The 19,448-nt window shown below is 35.3% G+C and overlaps 1 protein-coding gene across 1 annotated transcript in view; it reads left to right on the top strand.

Annotated features, from left to right (window-relative positions):
• The window catches only part of FMN1 (formin 1), a 149,233-nt gene that overhangs the window by 58,612 nt on the left and 71,173 nt on the right, over positions 1–19,448 (top strand). The window contains exons 6-8 of the mRNA XM_080395884.1: positions 5,488–5,575; positions 15,406–15,467; positions 16,224–16,312. Coding sequence (XP_080252010.1) covers positions 5,488–5,575; positions 15,406–15,467; positions 16,224–16,312 — 239 coding nt within the window. The remainder of the gene's footprint in view (positions 1–5,487; positions 5,576–15,405; positions 15,468–16,223; positions 16,313–19,448) is intronic.

Genomic DNA, 19,448 nt, shown 5'->3' with positions numbered 1-19,448 from the left:
ACTTTCAAAATTACTTAGAAGTTACAGCTTCTTAAAATCAAGAAGAGAAGGGGCTAGATCCACCAGGTTATTTTAGTACATAATGTCAATTTAGGTATTGATTCTAATGGACATTTAGACTTTAAACGCCTTTGGAATATGACTCCTATTTTTAACTCCTACATTTGAAGTATCATTGATACGCTTGTGAACTGTTAATCTAGACTGTTTTCTTATGCTTAGATTTCAGTTGTAGCATTGTGGACATATGATTTCTGCACCTACTGTATTATCCACTAACATTCACGTTAAAGCATTTCTTTATGAATGTATGATTTATGTATAAAAAATTTTTGAAATCATAAATGGACTTCAACTAAAAAATGTTCAACTGTAAGTAGATTCAGTACCGTACGGGCCATAGCTATTCATGAAAACAACGAAAATTGAAAACAATTAGCATATTAAAACTCTTAACTTATTTTTCTGGAAAAAAAAACAACCACCAAACCAACCAACCAACCAAACAAACAAAAAAAAAAAAACAACAAAAGAAACCCTCACCATTGGTTGTTTTTGAAAGAACTCGGCTTTGAATAGATTTGAATATAATTTGAAGGATCTAACATCTTTCTCGGACCCTGAAAGTCTTCCATAGAAGTTTTCATGTCAGATGAAGGACTGAAGTTTTACATGCAAACAGTTTTGCTTTCATTTATTCTAAACTGTTAACATTTCTTGTCTGTACATATTCATGCAGATTTTATAGCTGGTAGGCACACGTAATATGTTTTCAAGCCATAAGTTCTCCCTTTCCTGTTAAATTTCAAGAACGAAAATTGTTCTTTTAGTGCCAAGTAGAAGAAAGGCAGAATTAGGACGTATATTTTGGAATGAAATCAAAAACATCATTCATTATGTGTTAAGCTATGATACCCTGTAAGCCTGAAAAAGAGGTAGTTCAGAAAAGAACATTCCTTTGCTGGGATTTATTCTGTGTGCATTCTGTAGCTTATTGCTGGACTTGCACATATTTTGAAGTTGCATTAGTTTTTCCAATATATTTGAGCACTTGTTAGTAACTTACCCTCAAAAACTCAAGAAATTTCTATACTTTTTCAAGAAACAGGATAGTTGAATGTTTGTGATGCCACTCTGTCTTCATCTTAGAAAAAAAAAAAAAGAGTAAATGTCAAGTAATTTGTGTCAGGTGTATGCTCCAAATGAAAGTCCATCAATCATTTTTGGCCCTTTAGTGCAATGATTATCATTTCAAAGACACAGGAGGACATTAAAGATAATGGCTTTTCTGTTGTCTATTATCTCTAACAGACTTCACATAATTATTAACATGTGTTCTCATTTAAGAAGAGTGTCAATATTTTGAGTGAATGGCATTTTTTTTACTGAAAGGGATATGTCTGTCAGCAAGTTTTTTGTCCATCTAACTAAATGAGGAATTACAATTAATGAATTTTGTGTTTCCGCAAGAAGGGCAGATTTTGCAAAAAACGTTGGAAGCTTTGCAGGGTTGAAACACAATGACTGTCTTCAGCTGTCTGCATAAGATAATAAACAGTGTTCAAACTTGAGTAGAAGTAGTAAAATGCTAGTGCGTGTTCTTCCGAGGCACTCTCACTTTCTTTTTATTTTTTGTGCTGTACTAGGAAGAATGAATATGGCATTTGCTTGTTTATCACAAAGCTCTGCAGTCATGTAGGATTTGGAAATATCTATAAAGGGTAAATATTTTGTGGCTTTGTCTTGTTTTTAGAGTTTGGATAGGAATAAAGATATTAACATAAGTTTCTTACCTCCTGCTTTATCCTGAGTAGTTGCCATTTGCTTGTACTTTAGCAAAAGGCTACAAATAGTGGGGTTTTTTTCATCCAATAGAATTACATGCCTCCTAAAATATTTTTTAAATATTAAAAAAATATCAATCTATGGTTCATCCATGTTAAACAAAAAATAGTTCAACTTTTCTTTCCTCTGAGTAGAAATAGAAGAGATAATGTCTAGTGTTAAGCTTCTGAAATGTCATTGGTAACTTCTTCGGGTGTTTATGTGGAGTGGCTTCAGGGGCATCCACTACTGATGTCTTGTGCAGGATATTCTTCCTCTATTTGAACAGGGTTTCAGCAGACTACTTACGGGTCCAGGCTGTCGACTTCACCATAAAAGTTAATGAGTGGGAATGGAGGGAAACACTGTGATATGCAGAACAGCTTTTTTAGCTTATGGTTTCTCTCAATAAATTTAAATATTATGGAAATAATCCATGCACCAGCAGGAGGAAGGATTTAGCTTTTAATCGCTAAAGTAAACTGAATCTGTTCAGATTTCAGCACCAGTAAGTGTCCTGGATGAAATGTAGACATTACAGTTAGACAAAACAGTGAAGTCTGTCATATAATATTTAGTGAAATATATTTCTGGCTACATTAGAGAAACACCTTTTAATAGGAAGGGCAGAATAATTGATGGATGTACTCAAGATTCAGTATGTCTCCACTTTTAAATTGGATGATAAATATTTGAAAGATGTAGAAGGGGCACTTGTGTACAGCAAGTCAACTAACAACATTAAAAAATAGTTGGGGAACACCACATAGAGCAAATAAAGTTATGGATCAGTGAATTAAATGAATTGGCACCACCAGTCGCAGTTTTGTCAGTGAGCCAGGAGATGCTGCAATTACGATACGCTCACAGTCTGGAGGGGTGGCAGGCAGCTGGCGAGCCCTGGCAGCTGGCATAGCAATGTCAGCTGGCGGCACTGGGTTTTAGCTGCTTACCTGTCACTGCCAGCTACAAGCAAGTCTCAACACGCTGAGAGGCGATCAGTGATTTTTCTTTTAAAAGCATAGACTAAATAGTTCAGTGCAGTCTTTACAAACTTTCATTTTATTTGCCTTATGGTTTTTGTGACCTGGAAAAGTGCTGATTTTTTCGTGTCTCCTTTCATTCAACTCCTTTGGAATTCACACACATATTTAATTCCCTGACAGTGACTTCCCCAGAATAACCGTACTTTGGGGCAAAATATGTTCTCTGTTTTACTACTGATTATGTTTTTGTTGCAAAATCTTTCAAGTTACACATTGGTTCTAAAAATCTATGACAAAAATCTTAGCATTATGACTTTGTTTTTGGAATAGTTTTATGCCCAATTTAAGCTATTCCGTTGTCTTGTTGCTCTGTGTTTGCTCCCTAATGAATAAAGTATTAGCCTTCAGTTACAGATTTCAGTTGGTTGAAGCTATTTCAGGTAGTCTGGGTCTAGTTTGATGCCTGGTAATTGTGACCATGTGTACATTTGTCTAGAATGCATGTGAACATACAGTTAGTTGGCCATTTTAAAACATGAATCTCTGTTTTAGCTGTTAAAATTATAGAGGGTCGTCTTTAATTTTTCTTTTCATTAATCTTTTAAGGAGGAAGTCTTGCTTAGCAATGGGAGCTAGTCTGGTCATATCTAGAGAATATATTAGCACTTAAAATTAGAATGATTTCAAATGTCATATTGTCTACAACGGCTATAGTCTGGAAAGGTTTTGCCTCAAACTAGGCATGTCTAATGGGGTTTATGACAACCTATGAATTTGCCCCTGAACAAGGTCAACTTGGAGGTCAGTGAATGCTATACAAATTGCATACTACTCAACCTGTAATTATCCCTGTAAGAAGTTAATGTGCTGCGGAGTTCAGCAAATTTCACGTAAAGCTTTAGAAATGGCCAGGATAAACTGGGCAGTTATTTACATTTGCTCTAAAAAATCAAAGTCAACAGGATGTGATGCTTACAGAGTATTCATTTATGGTAACCTGGAGCCAAATCATCTTGTCTGCTTATGTAATCAGGAGATAAAGAGCCTGAATTCCTTCTCATTTAAAGAAACCACTTTCAGTAGTATTACTTTCTTACTTTTGAGCATACGTACTGTACATACAGGCTGAAAAAAACTCTCAGGATAGATTTCATTTCCAATTTTGGCAGAAAATATGCAACATCTACTTTAACATAAGTTTATTAAATGCTGAGTCCCTACAACCAGGACATAAAATCTGTCAGATCTTTGTTGAAGGCAGCATGTATTCCAACTTGTTCATCTATTGTCTGTTTTCAGTACTCTACAAGTAACAACTAACTTTGCATTTTCAGGTGAAAATGTCACTATCATTTCTCCTTTTCGTGTATTTTTCAACTTCAAATATCCTTGATATATAGATGAATGACTAAGTAGTTGCATGGTTAAATATTCCTAAATCCCATAAAACTTAGGTAAGAAACATTTGTATGAGTTAGTATAAATTTTGTCAGGTAACTGTCTCTAGTTTGAGCATCTCTTACAGATGAGATTGAGAATATTACAGGGATAAGGAATAACAATTACTTGAAGTTTTTAATAGTATTAAAAATCCAAATAATAGTATCACCCAATTAAACATTGTTCAGATACTAGGAATATAAATGTAGGGGAAATTTAGCTAGTAGTTTTAATTTTACATATGAGTTGGTATTAGTAATAGTATTTTTTCATCAACACTATGAAGTAAGCCAGCTGCTTGGATCTGAATATTTCTTATTTTGAAGAACTTATGTCTGTATTGCATTTTGAGATGTGCTGCTGTCATATCTTCCTTATGACATAGATCAAAATCACAAATACAAACAGTCCAAACATTGTGGGAAGTTTGGATTTGACATTTCTAACATCTGAACAACACTTCTATAGTTGTGATTGCTTACTTTTAATTACTTAATTTACTTATTTATCCACATCAATATCACTAGATTCAACCAGCCAGAACAGCTTCCCCAAGGTTTTCTTCCTTCCCCCTTTTTCTTATACCCCACCTCGACATGACATCTTAAAAGATTGCAGTCTGAATGTCAGTATATTTTACCAACAAGTGTCTGTTACCCAAAATGTGAACAAAATCCTCAAATCCTTGTGAAGTGTCAAGAGTGTGGGAGAAGCACGTTCAGACAAGAGTGAAAGAATCCATTCAGTAGCCCCTAGTGTTCCAGAAGTAGCTTTGACAGGGCATAATAAGACTGTTCTTCAGTTCCTTTTGGTAGGAATTGATCCTTTGTCAAAAGAGACTTAAATGTGTTCACACTGAACTATAAACTAGCAGACAAACTAAGGGACTTGTGATGTCCTCAGAGTGCCCTAAATAGTTCTGCCCTGATCACCTTAAGGAGAAGGGAAGAAATGTATGTTGCAGAATATTTGATGTGCCTTTTTTTGCTTCTTAATAGCATCCTACAAGTAAGAGGTGATGTTCTTTATTAGACCTGGTGAGAATTCAAGCTGATATTTATCAGCTATTTGTTAGGGTGCAGAGCACAGAGATAAGATGAAGGTCTTAATACTGCATGTAGTTTATAAAAATGTTTGATGTTTAGAGAGACGCTGAATTCAATTCACTAATTAGCTTGTCATTAATGTGAATTAATCCCTTGTAGAGTGGTTATTTGATCTCAGATCATCTTTCTAGATTATCAAATTGTTGGATGGAAAACGGTCTCAAACTGTAGGAATTCTAATATCCAGTTTGCACCTGGAGATGAAGGACATTCAACAAGGTAAGTGTATCTTACACTTAATCAATCATATTTTCATGGATATTTTCTCATAGCCCCCTTCAGCCTTCAGATAATGTCTTAGATTACAGAATGTGCCTTGAATATAGTCATCTTTAAGATGCCAGAAGAATCATTCTTCCACTATATTCCAGTATATGTAAAAGTTTCACCTAAATAATCAGAAATCAGTTTAGGTACAACTCCTTCTGTACTGTTTCAGTGTATTATCACTTTCAGTACAGTGTTTTCTCAAAACCGCTTCATATTCCTCCCCTACAGTTCCCTCCTTTTTTTTTTTAAGCAAGTCCTCCACTGAAAAAAAAATAAACGGAGAGCTTATATAGACATCTTTTGAGCTTGAAACATGCAGTCGGTATTTGTTGAATGTTTAAATTTTGCTTCATTAGCAGTATAAAAAGCACATCCCAAACTGATACAGCTACCACTTAGCAATCACAAAGATGATCACTGGATGGCATTTTTCAAAGCATAAGGCTACTCAGTGTATAAATTCCAGTACTGGTAGAAATTCTCTGAGTTTGCCAATACAACTGTAGAGAAATACAGATTTTTCTGGGGTAATTCAGATTCTGCTTATGTTCCGGATTTAAAAAGATATTGTTTAAGAATATTGTTTATTTCTTTTTCACATTAGAAAAAGGAAAATATTCACCATTTAAAACAACTGCTGGAAGAATTTAAGTTGATGTCTCCTTTTTGCTATTGTTTTCCATTCCATCACATGCAAATACTGGGTAGGGTGTTGAGATGCTGCTGGCATTGATTATTATTAATTTCAGAAGAGCCTTTGAGCATCTAGCACTTTAAAAGCACAAGGGCTTACACATGTCTCTTGGGATGGAGGGAACAACGAGAAGAGGGAATAACTTTGTGCCTGCCAGTATTGTGTGAAAGGTATCAGAATGAGATGGAAAAAACTGCTGTTACTAAAAGTCTGAATAATTTGCTGGCAGAAATTGCAGCAGCGTAGGATAGGATAGCAGCTGTGTTAAAAGAACTGGGTAGTATTCTTAAGTATCTTCAGAGACGTTTTCATGACTTCTTATTTTCCTTGCCATGATGTTCTACTAAAATAGAACATCTCTCTGTCTGTCTACCCATCTCTCTATCTATCAGTCATTTGCTGTACTTCTGTAGCTTTTGAAACTCTCTGGCCTGTTTATACCTAATTTAAGAGAAAATAGTAAGTCAAACATTTAGGTATTTATACACTAGCATTTGAGCTTGAATGGGCTGTGCACTTTTGCATCAAATCTACCAGTTGTCCCTTTTGCAGCGTTTGCATTGCAGAGCAAGGCAGAGCAGTCTCAAAGTGCAGAAACATCCTTCAGAATTAAATGAGATGTGCTCTAGGAGTACGCCAGCAGTCTCCACCTATGGCAGGCTTTAAATTCCACAGAAACACATGAGAGATAGTTAAAACTCCCTGAAACATGTGTAGTGTGAACACTGGATCCTCAGTGCCAGCTGTTGCTGTCCACAAATCCATTTTTAAAGACTACATTATTTGCAGTTGTAGACAAAGCTAATGTAGTCCTACAAATTTAATGAAAATTTAAGGGTTGGTAGAAGAGAGACACCAAAACAAATGGTGTCACTGAAGGGAAGTTTATAACTCATCACCCTCTCTGTTCTGAGGTAGCAAATAGCTGGCCTGTCACCACATGCATTGCTCAAGGCAGCAGTGGGGTGTGCTGCCTCTTGCTTATGGAAACAGCTAGGAGATACCAATGGGATTTAGGAATAGTTAGTGGAACTTTTAAAAAAAAATATATTAACAAAGCAGGATGAGTGACTGTAATCAAGGTCTATGTGCAAAGGCTATCTAGGGGAGGGAAAAAAAAACAGTTCATCAGATTCGGAGAAAACTTCTGTAGAGAGAACCTTTAGTAATACATACTACAATGAAGATACAAGTAGAATTATGCTTGTTTCTCTTCTAGTGTGTGTTTATCCCCTAGTATTTTGTTTAATTGAAACCTGTGTGCAGTCCTGCCTATCAGCAGACAAATTCTTTGAAGACTGCTGTAGTCAACGTACTGGATGAAAAGAGACCATAATAGGCTAAGTAGCTCATGACAACACCTAATCAAAAGCGCATAGGATCATTGGGTGATGAATGTCAAAAGTTCTTTTTACACAGTGAAGTTACAAAGTTACCTGTAAGAAACACGAAAATTAAGCACTCATCCATTTTTCAAGCCAATTTCCATTGCATAATTCAGTATGTAAAAGACAGGGAAGAGAAAAGTTAACAGTCTTTGGAGCTTGCAACAGAGAATGAAGAAACTTGAAGCAAAATAAAGTTGAAATAATAAAAAAAAAAAGGCTATCTAATTTTATTTCAAGTTTTTCTGGCCAGGCTTGTTGAAAAGCAATGTACAAATGAATTCACTGTCTATGTATAGCGTACTGGTTACTCTGCCATAAGTAGCAGTTATGGAAATACATATAAACAAAAACTGTCCTCAGATGAACTCCCCTATGCATCCAAATGCATGCAAAATTGTAAAGAAGACAAAGCAAGAGTTATCACAAGAAAAAATAAATCATCCTTCGAAATACTGTGAGATTTCTGCATCTATAGGATTACTTTCTCAAATTAAAGAGCTTCATAACATATTCCGTAGATAGCTCAGCAGTGCAAAACAAGCAAGTGACCATATCTGGCACCCAGATGTTTCAGTTTACATTTGATAATGAGTCAGCTGCCACACTTCAGGAAGGGAATCTCCCACACATGTTTGTTTGAGAGAAAGAAGTTCATCCTTCACAGATAAGTTTAAATTCTTGTTATATCTGAGTACAGTCTAGGAAGAAGACAATGTAAAATTGAATAATTATTTTGGCTAATGTTGGCAGAGGGAGAGTTAACGTTGTCATGCTGCACCTGTCCTAAGAGTCAGATTTGTGATAGGTGAGCGAGGAGGAGATCCTTGGTGCTGTAATGTTCTGAGAACACTAACAAGTTTTATTGTGAATCTGGTACTGAAGAGAGTATTATAGTTTCTGATTAGACCACTATTAATAATACTCACTTCCTAAGCAGAAGAAGCAGCCAGAAAATCTGTCACAGTGTGTTATATAGGATCTTTATTTATATTTAAAAATCAAATAGCAATAATCAAATTGTACATAGGTTTGAGATTATGTTCAAAGCTGCCTCTCTGCGTTTTTTTAAAGCCTTTATAAAGTAGAGATGAGGAATAGTGGAGATCAGCTGTTAGGTAAGGAACATGCTTTAACACTACACACTTAGAGAAGTAATCTCCATTTCTTCTCAGTGCACTTCTGTCTTACTTTTCCTATCATTTCTCAGCTGAAATATTACAGCTCCAGAGAAAAACTTGTGGCTCAAGACTACTTGTGTGGCTTTGCTGTTGAAATATTACAACTCTCCACAATGAGGTGTATCAGTTCTGTTTCTAGTGGGAAATGCTGATTATAACTATATGTGAAGACCCTCTGTGGGCAGTGGTCCCAGCTTTTTACAGGGCTACATTCCAGTCACTCAGGCAGTTCCCAATATAGTAGCTAGCAATAACCGTATACTGGAAAACACATAGTAATACTCTTTCCTGCACCATATGTCTTCCGTGTCGGCTTCCCATGAGCTACAGAGATCTTTGTTCAAGAGTAAACTGGCAAAACTATGGGGCAGCCCAGATGAAATACATAAAAAGGGATGTAGATAAAATGTAGGTGCCTGTGCCCAAAAGAGTGAGTCTTCCAAATCCTTCCCTACCTCCATAGTATGTGCATTTTCTCACTTAAAATTGTGGGGCATCAGATGCTCTGCTGCTGTAGGTTTCTGGAAACAGTTCACTGTATTAATATCCCAGTTTCCATCAGGATGTATTAACTAGATGGTCCCACATGCTGGCGGGTCCCAGTCTATGAGGCATGGTAGATCACACTAGCTGCACACTGTATAGCTTATTGCCCTCTTTATGTCAATAAAGTACCGTATTACTCCATGCAGAACAGCTGCAGGCTTTTCTAGTACATTTACCCTGGCAAGAGTTTTAATGCTGTAACGCTGCAATGCTGACAGAGCTTAGCCTATATGGCAAAGGGGAGAATTTAATGCTGATCCTTGGCATTGAGACTATTTCTAATGCTAATTTGGTGGTTTTTTTTCTTTCCTAGATTTTAAGCAATTAAATATAATGTCTGAGACTCCATTTATTAAATCAGAGTAGCACTGGCCAACCCGTAATAGCACATATGGGGACCTGGTATGTTATGCATTTTGAACATTCTTGTGTTCACCAACAATGTAAATTATCTATGCAGAGGCACATTAAGCTTTGAAAATATTAGAGAAATGTATTTGATCACACTTAGACGGGGCTGAGTTAGAACGGATTTTGTTAAAAAGCCTAGGTCATGCTATCTGCTTTTGTAGATTCGCCGTCATTACTGGGGAGTTCTTTTGGTTGTTCCTCAAATGTGGAATATATTTTTATTATAATGTCACAATAATGATATTCTGATGGTGAGCAACGCAAATAACTATCATGCCGCTCTGCGTCAATTTTTTTGCATGACACTGTAGGAGCAGACCAACCAACTTTCTAGAAAGAACACAGTTATACTATTGTACGATGTCAGTCAACCAGTTGGAAAGTGCTTGCCCAGTCTTCTCCAACTTTGTGATATACCCTCCATTATCAGCACCTTGGAGTAAATGGAAAAATGTGAGCAGCAGGTCAACTCACCCAGACTGATGATCAGTCCAATAATCATTCTAATTCTGTATTATGTTTCTAATCATCCTGGGATTTCTGTGTGGTCTTCCTCTAAGGAGAGGCCATAGAAGTTCTATAAATAGGTTGCATTCTCTTAGTGCAGGTTGTGGTTTATGGCACATCTAAACTTTAGAGAACATATCGTTGTTAACCAGGCACTTTCCTTAGCATCTGACAGATTAAGTTTTATATGTAGAAGGCAAACTATTCTAAAGCAACTCTAAGCTGCAGACCTTAGTGTGCTCAGAATTTCTGAATCCCAGTTTGGGTTTTAACCATATCATGCAGCACAAATAGTTTCACAGTTCCTTTCTCTGTTATAATTTGGAAATACTTCTGGATAAAGATAGATGCTTTGGAATATTTCTTACTTGCACTATGTGAAAAGATGTTTATTGGGGTTTCAACTAAACTATTTTGCAGGATATATGTGTATATCATAAAGGTTTAAAAACTGTCATTCCAAAGCTGTGTGACTTTTCCACCTACACAGACTATTACATGTATGCATTCTATATATACTGTATGCTATGCATGAATTGTAGAGATAGCTGCATACCCATCTCAGAAGTTGGGAAACAATTTTCTTAAAAAAAATACTTTCTTTGTTCTGGAAAATTCACAACATATGTTTTTATGAATCTGTCTTGGGCATCCAGCCTGATGTGGGTAGGTTAACATTAGTGCCAGAGTCTTTTGCTCATGACTTCTTGCAGGAGTTGAGCGAGCTTAGTCTTCTAAACATACATTTTGCCTGTGGTGCATATTTGTAATGTATTTTTTATGGTTTTTTGTGTTGTGTGATAGTTAAATACTGGAGAAAACCTTTAAATAAGTTTACGTATCAATTTGTCAGAAGTAAACCAGAGTGATTTGGATAATTTAGGCAGTTTTGTCAAGTAGGGATTTGTATTTAACAATTGCTTCTAATTGACTAGATCAGTCACAATTTAATTTAAACTTCCCAGTGACGGGCTTCATGTTCCCATGAAATCAAGCCTTACTCAGCAGAATGTACTACATAAAACAATGAAGTACTTCCAGGTCAAATAAATGTACCTTTGGCAAGCTCTTTTTATTTAAATAACAAATTTCTGTTTTATCATTAGGGAGCAGTTAAGGTGATTTCTTCGTATTTCATAGTTTAATTGTCACATTAAGTGGTTTGATACGCTGAGTATATGTAAGCTCTGTCAGCAGGACTTAAATCCTGATTTAACCAAAATGTGTTTAGTAGGAGGGAGGCTGTATATCAGTCAGCCTTAAGACTGTTGGTATTTAAGCTGGTCAAGACAAGAGAAGTATCTCTTTCGTATTTAACATGTAAGTTCTATAGTCGTATGTAGACTGCACACAGTATGCTTTAAATTCTCAGCTTTTCTTTGGGTTGTTTGTTTTGGTTTTTTTTGAAGTGATAAAACAGAGTATGTGAAAAATCTGTGCAGTAGGGAATCTGTTTTTTACAGTTAGATTAATTTTTAAAACGTGAGTCTATTAAAAACCTTTGGTACAAGTTTATATTCCAAGAAATCCTCTTACTATGTGAAATGTAGTTGGCAAGTATTTTTATGTGTGCCTGTTAGTTTGAATGCATGATGCTGATCTGTTTTTTGTCCTAGCTGACGGTTATTATATCCTAATGGGTGCAACCCTGCACTAATGATCCTTGTGTATATAAATTCTTCTTGTTGTGAGCAGACACCATAGGCCACATAAAAATGTTTGCCTCAATTTCCCTGCAAAAAAGGATCTCAGAAACCAGACTTGGCCAAGTAACAGATTTTTTTAAAGGTAGAGGAACCCAATAAAATTACCAGCTTTTCACAGCATGGGTCTACTTCCTTTCGACATATTGTGAGGTGTAGGTGAAATATTCTAACTGAACTGACAGTGTAAGGAAGACAGCTAACCAGAAAGCAAGATAAAAGTAAAAACCACCAATGATGATTGATATTGTAATAGCTATTAATTGTTTTGGAGCCTCTTTTGTAGATTTATGATACTTCACCATTATTACTTACACTTATGTGAGTCTTAATATAGTAAGATTTAATGCAGTAAAGTGTCACGGTTAGATTCACTGTATCAGGAAGAGCATTTTGAAAAACATGCCAAGGTTTTATTCATTTTAATAACATTAATATACATACATTTGAAACTGGAGTTTGTTTTTCACAGAAAAATTAAGAAGCTTTAGTTCTTTGTAACTCTTTAAGTGAAAAGGAAAATAATTAGTTTCTTTGATCTAGTGTAATGGGTTTTTTCAGCTGCCCCAATTCAATTTACACAACATACTGTGAAGGTATTTCACATGCTGTATTTTAAGAATATGAAGAATACTAAGACACCTGTGAATTTGGCGATTTCTTCCAGCTTTTCAAAATCAATGCTTCTTTTTTTCATGAAATGGACCGATCTTCATATTTTTACATGTTTTGGGTTTTTGTCTTCTGTACCAAATGTGTATGGCATTAAGTTTTATCAGTTTGAATCAAAAAAAGATATAAGGGCAAAGATAAAGATATTAAATTACATGTAAAAGAGCCTGTGTGGATTTTGGCCGTACTTCTGGCTTTTTCAGAGTGTGTCTCTACATCCTAAGATGTCCAGCTATCATTGAATTGAGTAGTATGGCTGGATTTTTAACTGCAGCCTGTCTGCATGGACATTGCCAATGACAGCAGGACAGGTTGTATAACAAATAAATCAGAAAATATTTTCTTGGTACTTTTATACAATCATGTACTTGTCTGAAAGAGAAACTAATCCATGTTAATGTCTTCTAACACTGGTTATTATTTATTCTGTTAAAAATGTATTCATTTATCAGATTGTATTTTATTAGTTTAAACTCGATTTTTTTTTCCTTTATCATGTCACTTCAAAACAATGCTGACTACTTAGAGCTGGTGTTGAGTACAGAAACATGGATAAGGAAATAAAGGATTAAAATCCACTTTGTGATTTTGGAGCAGGTTTTGTGATGAATCTCTGCCTGATAATTAGTTAGATGTACAAATCTTGATATTCTTATTAAAGTGTTCTTTTTTGCAAACTGTTTCCTCTCATTGTAATAGTTCTGTATCTTTAAAAATGTACAATTATTTACATGTTTTACATTTCTATTACAACTTCAAATTACCTCAAATAAGTTGCTTTTCTAGACAACTCCGAAAAAAGATTTCTCCTTCTAAGCAGATTTTGGAATATTTCAAAATAGGATGAAAATGAAACCACAAAAGGAAGCTTTTTACCTCGATATGCATACTTTAAAATCTTAACAGTTAAATCTATTGGACTGTAAAACAAATTTTCCAATAGATTTTCCAATCTCTTAGGTTCTTTTGAAATTTCATTGCATAATACAGACTATAATGCAACTCATGGAACCATCTTGTAAGATCCACCAGATGATCTCATAGGTTCCATCCCTGATGATTTTTCCTTAAACAAAGTTTTTTTTCAAGCTCTGTTGTTGGGGCTTTATATTTGGTTACACTCTTGAGCTTTTTATTTTTGTCCTACTGTAAAGATTAATAGTTGGAGAAACTGCCTTTTTTCACTGATACTGTCTTCTTCTGTATAATTCTTTACTTCTAACCAAGGTAATGTCAACAGATGGAATCATAATTGACAGGAAAAATGTTAAAGCTTTCTAGATGTCATTGGACCTTTTAATAAAATTAATTAGCTTGCCACAGAGAAAATTTACTAGACTGCTGGTTAGTTTCACAATGTAAAATCATGGGGTAGGTGGAAGAGCAGGCGAAAGCTTATTACTTTTAAATAATTATTTAAAGATGTGTACCTTGCCCCTTTCAAACATGGATTGAAAATGCAGCAAGAGCTTTTACAATCTTCTAAATTCACAAGCAGTCAAGTTTCCTTTGAAGAAATATAATACAGTTGAAATCAAAAGTTATCAGGTATGAAATAATGATGAGTCACTGATTATGTGGAAAATTGGTACAGACCTTAAGCTTGATTCTTTTGGGTTTAATGTTCCCAGTAACATTTTTGGGTTTAATGTTCCCAGTAACATTTAAACAGAAGTCAAGATTTCAGAAATTGTGCTCAGTCCTATTATGAATCTTGATGAAAAAGTAGTTTCAGAAAAATTAGGCATCCAAAGTTATTTATATTCCTTTGCGCATCTCAGCTTGCTGGAATTTAACGTTGGAGAGCAATTAGAGCGGGCTGTGGACCAATCCTATTTAGTTTTCAAAAGAAAAATACATTGCCTAAATTGTAATTGTAATTGCCTAAATTTTAACAGATTTGCAAATGTTGGAAACACCTAATGCCATATATTCCATATGTAGTAACATTTGGAACTAAGGTAGGAAACATTTTGAGACTTTTCATTTTTGGTAATGAGGCATAATTAATCATTGAAGAGTATACTTTAGGCGTCTCTGTGTGACGTTAAAAGTATTTACCTGGAAATTGTCATGTGAGTAGTCTTCTAGTGGATAAAGATAACTCAAACGTGAGTGCTCTGTGAAAATACCTTAAAAATCTATAGCACAGTCTTTTGTGCTTGCAAATTTGCAACTTGCAAATCTTACAAGTGTGTCTATCTGTCTACTTCCCAAGATTGCTAGCCCCAAGACAAGCAGATCTCCCTGGGTTTGTACCTCCCTGATCTCCCATGCACATAGGGAGACCTGAACACCCTAACTCTCAATTCCTTCCTATCCAGCCTTATGAACTACCATGAAATCTGTGCTGCTCATTGCCTTTTATCAATTGTTGTCACATTCTCCTGCCTGGCCAGCTACGCAATCAGCTGGGTACCTGGCAGGTCATAGCTTTGTCTGCTGAATATAGTGAAGGGGAAAAGTAAAGCTCTGTTCTTCTGCATTTATAGTAAATTCTTGTGTGAGTGCTGTGACTTGAAGTCAGAACAAAAATAAGATGCTGACAATAAGAAAATACTAACTGTATACAAATATGTCCTTTAGCTAGGTCAGCTCTCTTTAGTACATTTCTCAGGAAACAGAATTGAATTCTGAAGTATGTTTTTTAGCATCTAATTTGTGATTGTATTCTATACAGCTATCCTGTGTGTTGATGACTCCGTAGTAGATCTGGAGACACTGGAAGCACTATATGAAAATGTAAGTAGGCTGGGGCAAAGCTGTAGTTAATCACTGTAGTCTTTCAGACACAGAATAAGTGAAGTTTTATTTTCTGTTGTCATTTTATACAAGAGACATTATATAGAAAAAGTCTTTAGGGAATGTAAATACAATAAAACAGGTAACAAAAAAATATCTTCTGACATGCTTATTTCTCTTACTGGCTTAAATGTCAGAAATTATAAATCGGTGGAGTGCCTTTGGAATCAGGTTAAAGTGTAACAAAAAGCATAACATCTAGCAGTGTTCTCTCCTGGACTACCTAAAAAATAACTGTTCTTACTTAAGGCCTGGTTTGTGCTAACATGCTGAATGTTTTCTCATTCAAGTTGTATGTGGCTGAAACAGTTAAGTATGGCTAGTGCTTTGCTGTCATTACCCAAATTGTTCTGCAGCCTAAGTATGTAGCATTCATGAACTGTGTAACTCTGAAGTTGCATGAAAGAATGCATTTACACTTGGCTGTAGAGATATCAGAGCTACCTCTCAGACCTAAACTGTGAAGGATCCTATATCAAGTTTTGCAGTGCTGTGTTCTACAAGGATGCTCTGCTTTGTGGCCATTGGCAGTAAATCGCACTGCAAGGTACTGAAGAAATGTATCCTGGATTTTTAAGCCTTAGTCTTTTGCATAGTCTAAATGTTTCTCAATAAAAAATATAATTGTTACTTGCAGACAAACAGGTAAATTTATAATTTATTAATTTGTTATTAATTACTTCATAATTCACTTAGAGAGCACAACAGGATGAACTGGAGAAAATCAAGCAATATTATCAGACTTCAAAAGAAGAGGAACTGAAGCTTCTGGATAAACCAGAACAGTAAGATTATGGTTTTGTAATATTTTATCATTATATGGTATGGTCCTTTGCTGATATATTAAAGGTATCTTGAGACATAATTTTTGGTTGCTAATTTTTAGAGTTTCTGTGTATTTCAAGGGATGATGTAGTTTGCCTTTATCACATAACTTTTTTCAGACATGACAGATTTTACTGCATCAACTTGGACCACCAGAACTGGTAAAATACATAGCCTTGAATCAATAAAAATTTCTGTTTCCATTCTCACATTTGTAAAACACTTACCCTTCCCTTGGAGCTTTTAGGGCTAAATTAATGTGACATAAAGCAGGGCCAGACTGATTTTGGTTGTTGATTATTTGAAAGAGCTGCACAGAGGCTTTTGGTGAGTCCTGTGACCTGCACACTCTGGTCATGCTGTTTGAAGCCCTACAAGGCTGATTCCACAGTTCATATCCTGCAACTGTTGTGGGCAGCAACAAATGTAAGGATTAAAAAGTGTTGCTCCTTCTGCTGCAGAAGAACCTTAGACCAATGTGAAAATCACAAGATCAGATTTCTTAGTCTGATCCTGAAATTCTGAAATTCGTTTCAGTGTATACATTTGATTTCAGATTTTAGCCTACCAGTGGTGTTTGTCTTACGCTACTTTTCTCTTTGTACTTCCATCCTCTTCTAATCATAGCATAGTTTCCTGCCCTGAGGCCTCTCTGCCATCTTGCTTCCTTTTCCGTCTTCTCTTTTTTTTGTTTTTTTTTCTGCTCTCTTTCACGTAAGAAAGGGTATGGTGAGGGAGAGCTGAAACACCAGAGATAATATGTAATTGATTGATGTCAGAAGTATTAAATTTTTCTTGCCTTTTTTTTTTTCCATTAAAATGTTATTGGTGAAGGGCAGGATTATTTTTTTTTCTCTTTCTTCTAACACAAGACAGCAAAATACTCATTTCTGACTGTCCACTAGGGAATAGGTTAGTGTTGGGAGATGAGACTATCATGCTTGTTCTTGATTAAGAGTGGCTATCATTCTTCAATAAGATTAAGAAGACAAATATCTCTAAAGTGTATATACTAGTCTGTTCTTGCATCCCATATCCATGGCTTTCATTGCATTGGCTTGAGGCATAAGAATACATTGTGAGTAGTTGATGTTTTCCAGAGCTTGAATCTTTGGCAATCTGCTTGCTGTATGTCTGAGTGAAATAAATATTAATGTGTTTTGTGTTCTGGGGAATATGAATCTTGTAGAGCCACTGGAGTTATGAAAGGTTGTCTGGTTTTGTAAATTATAATGGAGAGAGGTTGATCTAAATTAAACACGAAGTTGGATTCATGCTATCATTGTTCCATAATTATAAGTAAAGAACTGTGAATTAAGCAGTCACGCCTGATCATTCAGAGTGGAATAGTAGTGGCAAAGGCAAAAGCTACTTTTTATCAATTATTACTCTTTGTGTTCTCTCTGCAAGTCTTAATTATCCTAATTTTCCCCTATTATTAAACTATATAGGTTAAGAAAACTAGCTTTTTAAAATGTTGCCTCTAGGGGGAAACAATTTGCTGATGATGCAGTTATGTAAATTTTATGGGACCTTCAAAATAACATCCTTACTGAAAACTCAGTAGATCAGGTGCTGCTGGTTTTGTTGTCTGTCAGCCTCTAAGTCAACCTGAATGCAGAACTGGAGATCTGCTGGTACTGTACCATGCATATTAATTCCATAAAAGGTTAAAGACAGAAAAGTACTGAATTTGTATGTGCAAATGAAAGTATTTGTTACAGGCCATAAGCCTTATGTATTTTCTTCAGTGAAGATCAGAACAAAAGTGCAAACCAAACCATTTATCAAGTGCAGATACTAGCAGTAGGCATTCATATAATGAAATCACTGGCATGAATTCACTGAAGTCTAAAGGAAACCTTTGCCATCTTTAAAACCTTTAAAACCTTTTAAAACTTTTGCCAGACAAATAGAAGGCTTTAAGTGGTATCACTGATGCTCTCCTGCACATGTGATTTTGATTTAGCATGTTAAATTTGCTATTGCTGGCACAAACTGTAAGTATGACAGCACTCCCCTAAATTATGCTTCATGATAATAGGTGTTAAAATGCTAATATTAATTAACATGATAAGGATTTATATGCACAATTGGCCACAATTTGGGGCTTTGCTAGCAGGATACAGATGCTTTAGCTGGAATATAATCTCTGTGAAGCCCTCTCTACTGTGAAAGAAATACTAACGAAGGAAATAGTAGCAAAATATGGTACCGAGCCTTCCTGGTTTGTATGTAGTTTGAATTCAGGAAGTAGTAAGCTATTGATAATTGCTGTCCAAGTAATGCCATTTGCTTTTCTTTGAAGACTGCTTTCCTTTGACTCCAATTTAAATCTTGCTGGTTTACTCAGAAGGTTGCAGGATTGGATACACCTTTTTCCGCAAAAAATTATTTCTAAATTTTATATTCCTCGAGTGTGGATAGAGGTGAAATGTTAAATAGTTTATCTCCATAGAACCAGCCTTCTTTGTCTATCTTCTAGAAGAATGTTCTGTTACACTAACATGGTATATGCCTTGAAAGTACTTTCAAGCCCTTTACTACAAAATTCTGGTATGATAAAGGAGTTCTCAAGTAAAAGCATTTTTTTTATTTACAGTTTCTGCAGGAGAGAAGTAAAATGGACCTCACAGAGATGAAATTTTCTATGTTTACTTTAGGCCATAAGAAGTGTAGTAGTGAGAAACCCATCAAAAAGCTATGCCACAGTCATGTCATTATTACTTTAGGTCAAAATCATACTTTTCTCAGACTAAAATTGCAAAAATGACGGAAGTAGGAATATTCTGTTGTCTGCATAAGTTTTGTCCACTTCAATTGGTGGTTTATCTTTGATAGCTACAGATTCATGTCATGACATTGTGTTTAGTAACTACATTTGTAGTCACTAAGAATCCTTTTTGTGACAGATTTCAGTTATAAATGTTCTGTCTGGATATTTACATTGAATACTTTGAATTAAAAAATTTGGAGATACATTTTCTTTTTATGCTGATGCTTTTTTAACTCTCGCACAATTATACTGTAATACAATGACCAGCAGTGTAGGAGATAGTTCCCTTCTCAGAGAGCAAGAATATGTATTATTTGACT

Source organism: Falco punctatus (assembly GCF_963210335.1).
Source record: "Falco punctatus genome assembly, chromosome: 7".
NCBI classification, from domain to species: domain Eukaryota; kingdom Metazoa; phylum Chordata; class Aves; order Falconiformes; family Falconidae; genus Falco; species Falco punctatus.
The sequence above is the reverse complement of the archived record's forward strand: the minus strand, read 5'-3'. Positions and strand labels throughout refer to the sequence as shown.